Below are 14120 nucleotides of genomic sequence, written 5' to 3' on the forward strand. Positions count from 1 at the left end.
CACAGGAGCAAAACTTGACATCAGCAGTTGTTTTTCAGCAGGCTTAATGAGGTTCATACAGCTGTGGCCAAAAACAGACTTATAATAATGACATCTCATCCTCTCTGGACAAAGAGGATCATCTGTAAACAGCCATATCATAGCATCTATACTGTGGTGATGAAGTAATGTTTTATACCATGACCAGTCGTACAGAGCAGAACACAGACAGGATTAACACAGCTATCTAAAATAAAAAAACAAATCACTTGAATTAATGTTCACCCAGAATTTATCATTGTGTTTTATTTGCTTTGCAAACAATTCTTGGCTGATTGCAGGTACCAGTATTTTGGTGAAGACATCTTTCTTTTTTTTTCCACAGCACACCATAAACATTGTATTTTCAAAATGTGAATACTGAAGAATTGCAACATAAATTACAAATGATACATATCAACACACCCTCCCTCCGAAAAGTACATGTAGAAAGATTACAAAAAAATGTTAGACACAACAGAAGTAACATTAACATTTACATGTTCATTGGTGTAATAATAAACAACAAAGAAAATTTAAAATCCCTTTCTGGATTTGAGTTGTGAAAAAAGTATTACATAATGGTTAAAGTGTAATAACACTTAAAAACTCTTTGGAGATATGAGGATCTGCAGGGAGCCGAAGAGGAAGCAGTATTGCATACTTTGTAGGCAACTTCCAAAACTATAAAATTAACATTATTATAGCCGTCACACATCTTCTGCATTTCAGTACAGATTCAGTTGTTTGTTGACTTCCTGCACCTCAGCTCTTTACATTGCATCAGATCAGTGTCCCAACACGACAAACAGTAAACACATGGATGATCAAATGCCGTCTAAGCTTGTAAGCCCCCCCGGGTGCATCGCAGTATTGCAGGATATAATCCTTTGTTCTGAGATCAGTTAAAAACACAAACAAACGATTAACTGGGGCAGAATGTGGGACAACCCACCAGGAGCTAACAAAGTGTAATGAGTGCAGACAAAAGGCCGGGGCGAGGAAATAACTTTAACACCCACTGCTGATGAAGCCACACTGTCAGCAGTCAAACAGATTAATGGTCAACACTTTACGGTGTCAATTTTCCACCAAATTAGCCATACTGAGATGCACCCCGCTTCTACGACTAATGCTTTACCACCTAACTTGTAATGTCATCTCACATCACAGGGTTTCTTTAGCATGAAAATCAAAAGTGCAGGAGGACAACTGTAACTGATGCTTACTGACCGCAGCCGTAAACCAAAAACCTGCTCTGAAAAAGGGACTGAACTGATCTCGGATGACTCTTTGTGACAATGCCACCACACAGCAGTGTCAGTAAAATAGTTTGGTCGAGCCTGATTGTTATTAACTAAATACATAATACGTATTTTAAATAAAAAACATTAACACTTGTGCATAAAATCCAGACTTTTGGCCTCTGCACACCGTAGCTCATGTACTGCATTGTTTCTGTGTCAATACTGAATGTCTCTGTGACATGGAGCCATGTCTTTTACTTTGACATGTAGGAGAAGTTAACAAAAAGCACATAGGAAGAACAAAATCATCAACATGTTAATCATCATTAATAAGCATAATAATCAAAAGTCACTCATTAATAAAAATATAAATGTCATTCCACTGAATCGAGAAAAATCCAAAAGCAAATAATTGTGATCTTGAAAAATAGTAATCAACTAGTCAACTTGTTTTAAGTTTGCCTCTTTGCTTCAATGCTGATTTTTTTATTGCACCCCACAGGACTGCAGTCGTAAATGAAACACTTACAAATAGTAAGATCTGCACAATAATGCTGAACCATAGCATTAAAGGGACAGTTCACCCCGAAATCAAAACTTCATATTTTCCCTTTTACCTGTAGAGCTGGTTATCAGTCGAGTTTGTTTTGGGGAGGTGCAGAGTGTTGGAGGTATCGGCCGTAGAGATGTCTGCCTTCTCTCCAATATAATCGATCTAGATGGCTTGAAATCATGACCCAGTTACTTCAGATAATCAACAGACTGTGCTTTGAGCAGTTTCATGTAGGAACTATTTTACTTTGTAACAAACTACACCCGCAAAACGTTAAGTGCTAATATTGTAGGAAACTGGACTTGCTTGCGTTTCTTGAAGACGACCAGGGGTGAATGGGTGTGAAGTCATCTGGAGAGGGACTTCACACCCATTCACCCCTGGTCCCACCTGACCCTAACGACTCACATGGTGGCTAAGAGCTCACGTGACCCCTATGACTCTGCAAGGGTTCCCACCCACACAGGGTTTACAGCCTGCAACTTTGTACCAGTCATTTAGAACTGAAGAAGCTTCTTGGATGAGAAGCGAAACATCTTCAAGAAACGCAAGCAAGTCCAGTTGCCTATGATATTAGCACTGACGATTACCATGACCTGGATGACTGAGAATCTTCACCGACAAGTACACCCACATCTACTCGTGTTTGTGACAACGTGAGATGTAAACATTATCGCCATCCTCCTCTGCTAAGCTGTGACGTCAGCTTGCTTAGTGGTGCTAGGTGAGCTAGCATGAGTAGATGCACACTTCCTTCTGTGCAGTGATACGGTTGGCGGATGTAGTTCAGCAGAAAGAAAAAAGTTCCCACATGAAACTGCTCACAACAAAGTGTGTGTATTATCTTAAACTGGGTCATGATTTCTGGAAAGAGACATTTTTGAATGTATTTTTTTTTTTGGCACTTCGAGCACCACAAGCCGAGCGCCATCTAGTTCCATTATACTGAAGAGAGTCAGACATCTCTACGGCTGATATCTCAACACTCAGCAACTCACACCAAAACAATCTCGACTGATAAATAGCACTACGGGTAAGAGGAAAAACATGTATTGTTGATTTTAGGTTAAACCTTCTTTAACACCTTCAACACTCCAAAACGACAAGCGTTAGGCCAACATGTTTCAGCCTATGACGTTCCTTGCAGCCACAGTCAGACCGCAGTGTGTTCACGTCAATTAACCGTCCTTCTACAACCTAACTGAAGTGGAATGAAGTAAACTGTTAAAATCTCAATGCTATGACCCCATAAATCTGGAAACCAGGCAGCTACTGCGTTTTGAGTTCTCTGAAGGGCCACTCAACGTGACTTGATTATAAACTGCACCAAACTATGTACACAAGAGAGAAGTGGATTTTCTTTACTCTCTCAAACAACCAATACAGACCCAAAAATGTCTGGTCAGTAACATCAAAACATGATGAGGGCAAGTTTACACCCTGAAAACACCGACAACCATCAAATGGACTTAGAAAAAAAGCACACAAGCGTTTAGTGGCTTCCTTAAAGTAAAAAAAACAACAAAAAAGAAGTGGTGCTTGCATAATACACCCACCATTAAAGTCGTTGTTGGTGAGTAAACTTCATGTTAGACTGGCAGAAGCACTGAACACCAGCACAGAAGTTGCTTTTATCGATGATGTTTGATCATGACTACAATGGTGATTGCTTGCAGGAAGTTTCCCTGATATTTGGTGTTACTTACGGAAACTAATTGAATAAAATAAAATAAAATACACAGAACAAAAATAGCAATAATTAAGTACTTTAACAGGCAGTTAAAAGGATGCTTTAGTACACTGCATCAGCCACCCAACAGACTCTTGGATCCTCTGAGAGCCATTTTCATGGAGTTTTCTATCGATCTATACAAGACCTACTTGCTAAGTGCTGATAATATAAGAACCTCTATGAGGACGCTGTTAAACCCTACTGCAGTAGGAATACTGATTCTGTTTAGTGGTTTAAGAAACTTTTTTTTTTTAAACCACAAAAGGATTTTACAATACGCTAACACTACAAAATAAAAATTTAAAAAAAATCCCCCCCCCTAATTTTTTATTAACAGTGCTTGCATGCATAACTGTGCATGTTGGGAGAGGTCTCTTCATGTACTGTGAAGTCCTCCATGTCCACAGTGTTTTATTGCACAATCTCTGGCTTTACGAACGCTATGCTGCCATCCATTCTTGGATGAAATGTAAAAACAGATGTAGGATTTAAAAAAAAAAAAAAAAAAAAAAAAAAACCTTGAAAGAAGTCCAATAGGCTTGTGCGAAAACTAAAAGCTTCGGGTGAATAAATCAAAGCTTTTTTTTCCTTTACAGATTAACACAGGGTCACACAATAATCGTGTCAAAGAGCTCCTCGATGGGCAACACTGTGCAGAGAATGCAAGGCCTATGTAGATAAGGGCACGCCCACATATGACATGTTTCTAGCGGTTTACACTTTCATCATTGCTGCACGACAATGACTGGACCTCCTGTGCTCTGCAGTCACATGTGGACCATCGATGGGTTGTTGAATCCAAGCAGAACAATACTTAAAACATTTCACAATCCACTGAACAAGTTCGTTTGGTCGTTTCTTTTACTACTGTCACTGTGATTAAACATGATCATCGTATCCATGACTTTTGAGACTGTTCCATGTCTCGGGCAATGTCTTCTCCACATCTGTCACGCTCTTCAGTGCCTTTGCATAAACTTGGTCAACACCCATTTAAATGTGCTCTTTTAGGCTTCTGTTTTAAAAAGTGATGTGAGTTAAGTACCGATGGGGCAAAGACTTTTTTTTTGTAGAAAGCAACAAAAAAAAAAAAAGCCCACAAGTGCTTCTTTAAAGGCTAGCTGGCAGGCGACAATCAGCCGCCACACAGAAAAGACACCATTATCATCAGCTGTCTCCGTTTGGTCTCATACTATACTCTCATTGGCAGACTTCTTCATCAGTTTGGTGGAGAGCAAGGAATGCTGGGAAGAGTTAGACTCCTTGGCTTCAGGAATGAGCAGACGTACTTTCTGGTTTGTTCTTCTCCACTCAGAGTACAGCTGACAGTGGTAGCGGAAAGATACCTGCACAGACAACCAGGTAAGAAGAGACAGAAATAGGAGGTCAATAATGTACATGAGCACTTAGCTTGTTATTTGTGTTGGTGAGCATGAAGTTCACTTATAGGCCTTTAATATAACACGCTGCCTTCAAATGGAAATTGTGAGCTTGTCGCAGCTTGACTGCCACCCACTCTATGTAATACAGTGAGCTATCCCAAAGGCAAATTAGCAGGCAATTTTAAAACTCAAGCGCTTTAAAGGTCCAGTGTGTAGGATTTAGTGGCATCTACTGGCGAGACTGCAGATTGCAACCAACTGAAACGTCTCCCATGTCCCAAGTGTGTAGGAGGACTGCGGTGGCTAACACAAAAACGCAAATGCTATATCCAGAGACAGTGTTTGGTTTGTCTGTTCTGGGCTACTGTAGAACAACATGGCAGACTCTGTAGAAGAGGACCTGCTCCATAAGTCATTCCAAGATAACAAAAACACAATGATTCTTAAATTTGGAGACGATACACTAATACAAACATAGTTATGTCTATTATATTCAACTAATGCAAATATATCCTCCTAAATCCTACACACTGGACCTTTAAACTTGCATTACAACAGTGCTACAGCCTGATCTGTGTGTGAATTTTACCAGGGTCCACAGGACATAGATGGTGAAGAGTGCGATGGTGAGGGCGATGAGGCCCACAGCCTGCAGCCAGCTCCCCAGCTGAAGATGGTCCTGAGCACCTCTCAGGCACAGCCAGCCTGAAATGGCTGCTAGGGGCGTGATAAACAGGAAGCACACCATGTCACAGAACAGTGTCCTTTTCTCATTACGAGGGCCGGGGTCCCGCAGCCACTGTAGAAGAAGAAATAGGAGACAGAACAATAGAGAAGAGGGAGAATATATACGAGCAAGAGAGAGGCAAGGGAAAGGTAGACAGACAGAGAGAAAGATCTTAAGTCAATCAAGAACAGTAAAGACACACTTCAACAACAAGTAAGCAAGCAAGCTGAAAGATGAGGGAAAAAAGCTACTTCTCCTTCGCACATTTATATATCCACAGTCATTCACAAACGGCAGCCCAACCAAAGCAGAATAAAAAGACAGGCAGAAAGATTGATGCAGACAAGGCAAAGGGCATTGACCTTTGTTACCTCTGTGAGAGGCCTCGGTCGGCGCTCGATGCTGAACTCCGTGTGGCAGAGCTCACAGTAGCTGGTGTTGGAAGATGACAGCCACTTCTCCAAGCAGCTCTTGTGGACCGTGCCCAGGGTGCCCGTGCAGTCGCATGGAGACAGGAGACCCTCGCTGTTGCCTCCTTCGTGGCAAATACGACAGATGGGACCATCACTGAGACAAAATGAGAGATGTTAAGAAATAACTTTTTAGCCAAATACAGTTATGAAACAGACATGCACATGTGGACCAGAATTAATGGATACATTTAAGCACTTTCTGCAGGTGGAAGAGTGAACAACAAATTTAATGTCTTCATCAGGTTTGCTTATCAGTCGGCAGAACTGAATCATGTGATCACATTACTCACACACATTTACGTCTTTAAAAGTGCAGTAAATGCAATAACCTTCAAACTTAATCGCTCTCTTCCTTTGCGGCACAGCTGATGTCCTTTAGGCTTTCTACAGACATTTCCAAATACCCATACACACGGGCATGACTGATTACTGACTTTCACGTTTATTTGGTTATCTATTGTTACTAAGGATAGACCGATACATCGGCCGGCCGATATATCGGGCCGATATTTGAGTTTTTTACTTTTATCGGCATCGGCCGATACGTGCGTGGGTTCGCGGATTTATTTTTCCCTGGCACTTTTTTCATTTGAAAATATGTGGTTAAGTTGAACAAAGCTGTTGAATCCTACTGTGTACAGTAGTTGTTGTTTTATTTATGCTTCAGCTTAAATATTTGTTTATTTTATAAAGACATTACTGGAAGATTTAAGAGCACTGAACTCTTTTTTTATTTGAATGTATAATAATAATAATAATAATAGTAATAATAATAATAATATTCTACCTGTTCTACCTCAACTTTCCATCGTGTTTTAGTATTTTTTACTGTTCAATAAATGTTTCTTATTTTAAACTTGAGACCTGTAATATTTGTTATCATTGTGTCATTTTTTTTTATGTAAATTGAGGGAGCAAAAGCAGTATCGGCCCCAAATATCGGCTCAAGAAAATCGGCAGTCCATAATCGGTCATCGGCTAAGGGTGATGGAAAAAAATTGGTATTGGCATCGGCCCTAAAAAATCCATATCGGTCTATCCCTAATTGTTACTTTGTAAATAAGTAAGCTTTTAACTATTTGTACACTCATCTCGTCTCTTATCATTGTTGCAGCTTAAGAGCTGGGATTGTAACAACATAATATACATATATTTTGTTCCCTTTCTTTCATTTTCAGTGTATAAATCTAAAGGGAACTGTCCAAAATGATTAAAGTAAAAAGGGTACGTGTAATAATCTTACAGCTGAAATATATGGGACACGGACGCGAACGTCTGTTGCAGCAGAGCACGTCCATTATTATCAACTGAAGCTGCTACACTGACCACAGAAGCTGCGCTTGCCCGTGCAAGCACCATGTTGCTCGATGGTAATTTCACGCTGCGTTTCTATTCTCTCTACGTGTGGCTCTGCAACAGGTAAAAACTACATAGAGGGGCACCCAGTAGCATTGTGGGTAGAGCGGGCACCCCAAGCCCCCCATGCTTGAGACTACCCTGTCATTTAAGGCAAAAAAGCCCCAAAAATATAATTAAAAAAAAAAAACCTACACAGAAAAGTGACAGAAAAGTGTAGAAAACAAATACAATCTGTTTAATGAAACGATTACAATGAATGCCTCACTGTACGTGAGGCAATGCAAAGCAGCAAATAATCAACCAGCCAATTAATCCACCCAATTAATTCAGTGCCAGTTACTAAAGCCTACGCTTCCAAACCCTGCATAACTAACTACTTTATCACTTGGCAAAACTCAGTACACAGCAGATGGCAGCATCCACACGCTGCAAAGACAGAGTCTGTGCAGCAGGTAAAAGGCCTGCTCCACTCCACCTATGTGATGCACCGTGAAAGTGCCCCATGTATTTCAGCTGTTAGGCTTTTTCCTACTGTGATGAGTTAAAATGTCTGTTGTGTAAAAAGTGGCAGTTGTAATCATGGACTTCTCCCCTGACAACATGAGCGTAAGTAAGTCTCACCTTTGCGTACTCATTGGTTTGAGCACAGAGGAAAGCAACCGTCCGTCTATGGCTGTAACCTGGGTGACGTAGAGCGCCTGGCACCCCTCACCACCTCCTTCCTCGACGCTCTTCCACAGGCCAGTGGTGCTTGCACAGTCACACAGAGAGCCAGGCAGGTGGCAACACCCACCTGTCGTCATGGTTACAGAGGCCAGGCGCTGGCCGTAGAGGTGGAGGTGAGGGTGTAGAGGGTCAGAGGTGAAGATTGATGTGGGGAGTGGGAAGCACAAACTCTACTGTCCACAGGTTGGGAACGGTTAGTTTCTACAAACAGGAGAAAAACAGACAATGAGCGGCTTTTTCATGTAAACAGTATCAGTGATAGAAAGTAAGTTAAGTACTTTAACTTAAGTATTGTTAAGTACGGTTTTGAGGCACTTGAGTATTTCCATTTTAAGCTACTTTATACTTCTACTTGACTGCATTTCAGAGCCATGTATTGCACTCTGTATTTTGTTTTTACAGCTTTAGCTACTTTGCAGATAAAATGTATAAATCCAAAATCTAAATTAACAAATTAAACATTATGTATTATCATAATACAGTGTCAGTGGTGTATGGTAGTTATGTGGGACCCAGTGCACACTAGCTGCTATTGATGCGCTTAAACTGGTTACTGTATTATCTTATCATCTCATCATATGATCCAATGGAGACTTGACATTGGATAACACCAACATATGTTACCCATAAATCCTCATCGCATATAGGTACATGACAAAAAAAGAAAATAGGGAATTGTTCATTTAATTCAATCACTTTCATAGCTTATTTGTTGTTTATGTAGAATAGGCATTTAGATTGTTACTGACTATATTACAAAAAACACAAAACAAAACCATGATCGTGATGGGTTTGCCTTTTCAAAGGCACATGTAGTCTAGCAAATTGCACTATTTTTTTCATCTAATGAGCTCTTTAAACACAAGCATATCTAAAGGTGGCAGTCCTGTTTTCTACTCTACATGTTGTTGGAGGGCCCACTGTCCCTATGGACCCCTTCACCTCACAGGCCCCGCTGCAGCCGCCCTGCCTGCACTGTCTATATTTACACCCCTGGTAGCAGTATATAAAGTAGTTAAAATTAGCCCCGCCTTAATTATCTACACCATTAAAGTGATCCTTACACACTGATGGATCAATAAATATAATCCAGAAATATAATATTCTGAAACTGGCCTTTCTGCATAATGAGTGACTTTAAGTACATTTTAATTAATACTAATACAGTAATTAACAGTAAAGTAAAACAAAATCTGAATACAAGACCTATGTGGTGTTCCCACCTTTACTTATAAAGTCCCCACGAACAGCAAAATAATGATATATTACAATTTAATTGATTAATCAATTAGTTGTCAACTATTAAATTAATCGCCAGCTAATTTCAAAATCATTTTATCAGTTTGAGTAATTTTTAATAGAAAAATCTTTTTTCCAGCTTCTTAAATGTGAATATTTTTTTGTTTCTTTCCTCCACTGTGACAGTAAACTGAGTGTCTTTGGGTTGTGGACAAAACAAGACATTTGAGGACGTCATCTTGGGCTTTAGGAAACAATGATCAACATTTTTCAGACCGGACAACTAATCAATTAATCCAGAAAACAACTGACACATTAATCAACGATGAAAATAATAATAATAATAATTTGTTGCAGCCCTGATTACAGGACAAGAATGTAAAATTACTACACAGTATAATATAATTCAGAAGCAAGCAAGCTGACATTTACATGTATACAAATATATTAAAGTGATGTATCAAAATTATGAAATGTCATTTGAGTCATCACAATATTGTGATATCAAGTTAGCTTAAATGTCTTCCTGGTCCTTACAGCTACATTACAGCTAAATGTAATAATACCCTGCTCAGCTGTGAAACTAAACAATAAAATAGCAATAAAAGAGTACTGTAAAACATTATGACTGCCAATACAACCTAGCTCTAGGTAAACTTTCTGTTTTGACAGCCTATTTGAAAGCATGCTTCATGGACCATTAATTTCCTGCCATGTGAGAATAACTGAGGTTATCTACAAAGACACTGGGTCATTTACAAGAAAGCTGTCAGTCTGGAGGTGGGCCAATTCTCCCAAAGCAGCTGCTAATCCATTATAAAAGCACAAGCTATTGTCAGAGGCAGTGAGTGTGATGTGCAGCAGACTGATAAACAGCTGTCTCCCCTCAGATAACCCTTCACTACAGATAAGACGCAGGCCGCTGCATTTCCTACAGTGCGTTTGTCTTGCTGTTTGGAAATTATCCTGTACGACAACACACTAGTGACAAATGAATTTCTGAGTGAAATGTTTTCATTTTAATGAAACAAAAGATACTCTAAAACCAAAAACTATATCTGATATGAGTGTAGGTATTGAAGTAGCTTCTTTCATTTTAAATAAATGTTGAGCTTCTCTGCCTTTTCAGGATTTCAGTGACGGCAGCACGTCTACATTTGAGTGCATAACTGTAGCACACACTAAGCCCACATTTGATCCTTCATGCCAGACTATTAGGTAAAGACTGGGTCACTGGCCTGTAGCTGTATACACATTAAACCACAGCACTGCACCCACACTAATATAGCATATAATCCCATGTACTCATAACTGTTGTTGTTTTTAAACAGGACGTTTAACATGACAGATGGTGCTGAAATTCCTGCGTGAATTTATGGGATTTTGGGTCTTTATTCCATCTCCTTATGGATAATTAATACAAATATTTACACTCTGCAGCCATTTCAGCATAAAAACATCCTCAGCCCATTAGATATGATTATTGTATTATATTCTGGTCATCTGCTTATTTTCTACAGCTTCTACAAACAACTACAATGATCTAATATCCCAGTGGAGAGCAGTTTTTGTCCATTATATTAAATATGTAGCCCTTAAATTAATTTTGACTGTTATCCAGATCATCATTTTGCTGTTTTATTAGTTTAGTTAGTTAGTTAGTTTTATTAGTTTAGTTAGTTTAATATTTATTCCTCTGCACTAATCTATTTCTATTTTATGAGATTTACAATGCACTTCATTGCACTTTAATGTTGTCATGTCCATGTTAAATCTCTTGTCTTCTTTGCTACGTGTTCTTACTGCACTTGGATTCATGAGTGATGACTTTTCGTTCACCGTATGCTACTGAAAGAATGACAATAAATAAATAAATTGAACTAAAATTGAATTAAATTGAGTTAAAACTGTAGATGGTGTAGGTAACTTTAACTGTAGATAGTTTATAACAGTTCCCAAATATCATATAATGCTGCTCACACCTGCATTGCAAATGTTAGATGACCTCTTAACCCTTTTAAATAAAAGGCAAGCTGTTGTAGTATCACTTCCTTGTGTTGTTATTTATGCATACTGATACAGCACGGGGGGCTATGATTAAGAGACACAATCCCTGACCCAGATAAACAAAAGGATAGCCCCCAAAAACTAAGACGACAACAAAATCTATCCGTTACAGTTTCTGAGTGATGTATGAAAACACAGGAATGAAACAGACCAATGTGTTTTTAATACACATCAGTATAGAAACATAAATTATAGGGAGGCATGATAATACGATAATCTGGGCCAATATCAGCTTTAAAATGAATTATTAGTATCGTCCAACATATGCCTTTTCTTATTTTGCACAATGACTAAATATTACATACACTGAAAAGCATTGTATTTCATGTCATGATAAGAGTATACATGCATAATATGATGTTAATTCCACTACAGAAGAGACCTGATGATCACTAAATTTAGGTGGGGGAAAAAAATGGGTATATCAGTATTGGTTATCGGCCAAATAAGTTGTTGTATACGGGCAAAAAATCCACTATCTTGCATCACTAATAAATTCATGTAACTTTTAATCAATATAAGGAAGCTGTCTTATATGTTTATACTTCCTCCAACTCCTTTTCCAATGTGTAAATCAAAGCACCTATACATTGACAACTGTGTTTACCTTATACTTTTCATTACTTGTAAATATTAGCCTACTTTCTTGGGCTTGTTTGTATGTTCAAGTTCAAAATAAATATCTAAAATCGATATCAATGAGCCAAATGCTTCAATTCAGTACATGAATGTGACTGTAACCTGGTTACTTTTTAAAATAGTGATGAGTGCAGAAACATCAGGACATGATAAAATTACTGCAAACAAACTAAAGTAATTTTCATTTTCACTTTTTCTCAAGAAGTTGTTACCACTGCATTCAGCTGTTAAAGCTTTGATCCAGACTATGTAGGACAAACTTTACAGCTGTCTTCCAAGTGAACAAATATTTATATACGTCTCTCAATATAAACTGACATTGACAGGGACTGATGGGGGCTATCATCGCAGCTCAAATTGCAAAGACATGAAAGGAGATGGACCTTTCAAATGCAGTTTGTTGTAAAAAATTCAGCCATGATTGAGACATCACTGTCCAAAGTCACGAAAACTGAGGGCGTAGGTTTGAGAGGGTATAAATATAGAAACAAAACGACATAGATAGGAAGCTTGTTTTATTACTATGAGTGTAACATTACTATGGTATCAGGTATATGAGGATAATTTCACCACATGTATTGAACAGCTCAACATTTATGAGAGGTGTTAATGTGTCATATTTACAGGATATTGTGTTGGGGAACATAGAGCCAAGGGAACATAGATAAATATACGCTGTTAGCTATGCTGCAGCGCCATATTTAAGACATTAAAAGCATTATCTTAGTTTTTAAATTTTTTCAATTCAATATCAACGTTCATTGTCCAGTAAGTTAAATAAACGCTGTCAGTTGGCGACCGTTACAGGTGTGTTGTTAGCTAGCCGCCAGTTGTCACTAGCTAACAGCTAGCTGCTAGCCGTCCGTCTGCTGTAAAAACGAAAGCTTACAAACGTCCACTCACCCCGTGTCGTCTCCTTAAAGATGTGTCACATCGGCAGGCGTTACCGCCACAACAACCTCCTGTTTCCCCTTCGCTTCATTTTCAGTTGTACGTGTGAATTAACTAGTCAAAATGCGGCTCCACTCGCTAGCTAATATGCTAACAGAGCGCTGTGCTAGCTAGCAGCAGCTCTCAGCTGATAACACAGAGCAGGCCAGGCTTCCGCTTTCCCAGAGCTTTAAATATCCCCCAGAGGCTCATCATCAGCTGTCTGCCTCTGCGGTGCAGACGGAGAACACTCAGACACACACCGGACACGTTAAAATGTGATTGTGGGAAACAGCAGCCTGCCAAAGGGAGGGACGAGCTCACTGAAAACATCTCATGCGCAGCACAAAGCCAGAGGAAACAAACAGAGCTGGCCGACCAGGATCTAATCAGCTCTATAATACGTTTAAAATTAAAGACAATTTTTTAACCAAAACTCTCAAACACAAGCTGAATTTAACCGCACACATTTAAAAAAATATTTCAACTTTTTTTTTTACAAGGGAAAACGATTATGCTCATTACCGATTAATTGGTGGTGTATTTTCTCGATAAATCGTTTGGTCGACAAAATATTAAAAAAAAACACAGATCTAGTCCTCTGCTACTTGTTTTTTTTCCACACCCAGATACACAAAACATGTTTTTTAGCTAAACATATATGAGACACATCAGATATGTATTATTATATCTTGTTTACTTATTTAATTATCTATTTTACCATTCTGACTAATACTGTTTTTCATGTGATTAGTTGTTCCCATTCAGTGTCCTGCAAATTGGCTTTTTTTTTAAACATGTGAAGAAGGCAATGGGCAAAACACAAGAGGAAGAAATGACCCAAAAATATTTAATTTAATTTAATCTTTAGAAAAGAGTAAAAAAAAAAAAGAAAATTAAAAAGCAAGAAAATTAGTAAAAAAAAAAAAAGACAAAGAAAGTTAAAAACAAACAATGAAATGACCTGAACAAATTATTTTAAAAAAAATTTGAAATGTAATAAATAATTATAAATATTTTTTTTCCCT

General features: G+C 38.5%; 1 protein-coding gene across 2 annotated transcripts; it reads right to left on the reverse strand.

The window, feature by feature from the left end:
• Positions 1-253: 253 nt before the first annotated feature.
• Positions 254-13655, reverse strand: marchf2 (membrane-associated ring finger (C3HC4) 2). 2 transcript variants are annotated; one of them, XM_033621814.2, is made up of 5 exons: positions 13066-13655; positions 8113-8418; positions 6022-6226; positions 5522-5731; positions 254-4896 (listed from the first exon to the last, which is right to left on the reverse strand). In XM_033621814.2, the coding sequence occupies exons 2-5, from the start codon at positions 8292-8294 to the stop codon at positions 4738-4740; spliced, it is 756 nt and encodes a 251-aa protein (XP_033477705.1). In that variant the 5' UTR covers positions 8295-8418; positions 13066-13655; the 3' UTR covers positions 254-4737. The 2 variants fall into 2 exon arrangements, with proteins under 2 accessions (XP_033477705.1, XP_033477707.1); XM_033621816.2 differs by having other exon boundaries at positions 6031-6226; positions 13066-13642.
• Between the last annotated feature and the right edge of the window lie 465 nt (positions 13656-14120).

The sequence above is a fragment of the Epinephelus lanceolatus genome, chromosome 6 (assembly GCF_041903045.1).
Source record: "Epinephelus lanceolatus isolate andai-2023 chromosome 6, ASM4190304v1, whole genome shotgun sequence".
Lineage (NCBI taxonomy): Eukaryota > Metazoa > Chordata > Actinopteri > Perciformes > Serranidae > Epinephelus > Epinephelus lanceolatus.

Coding starts and splice junctions, on each gene's coding strand:
- marchf2 (XM_033621814.2), bottom strand. CDS start 8,294: ATGACGACAGGTGGGTGTTGCCACCTGCCTGGCTCTCTGTGTGACTGT. Junction 6,227..8,112: donor AAACCAATGAGTACGCAAAG/GTGAGACTTACT, acceptor ATTTTGTCTCAG/TGATGGTCCCATCTGTCGTA. Junction 5,732..6,021: donor CTCTCACAGAGGTAACAAAG/GTCAATGCCCTT, acceptor CTTCTTCTACAG/TGGCTGCGGGACCCCGGCCC.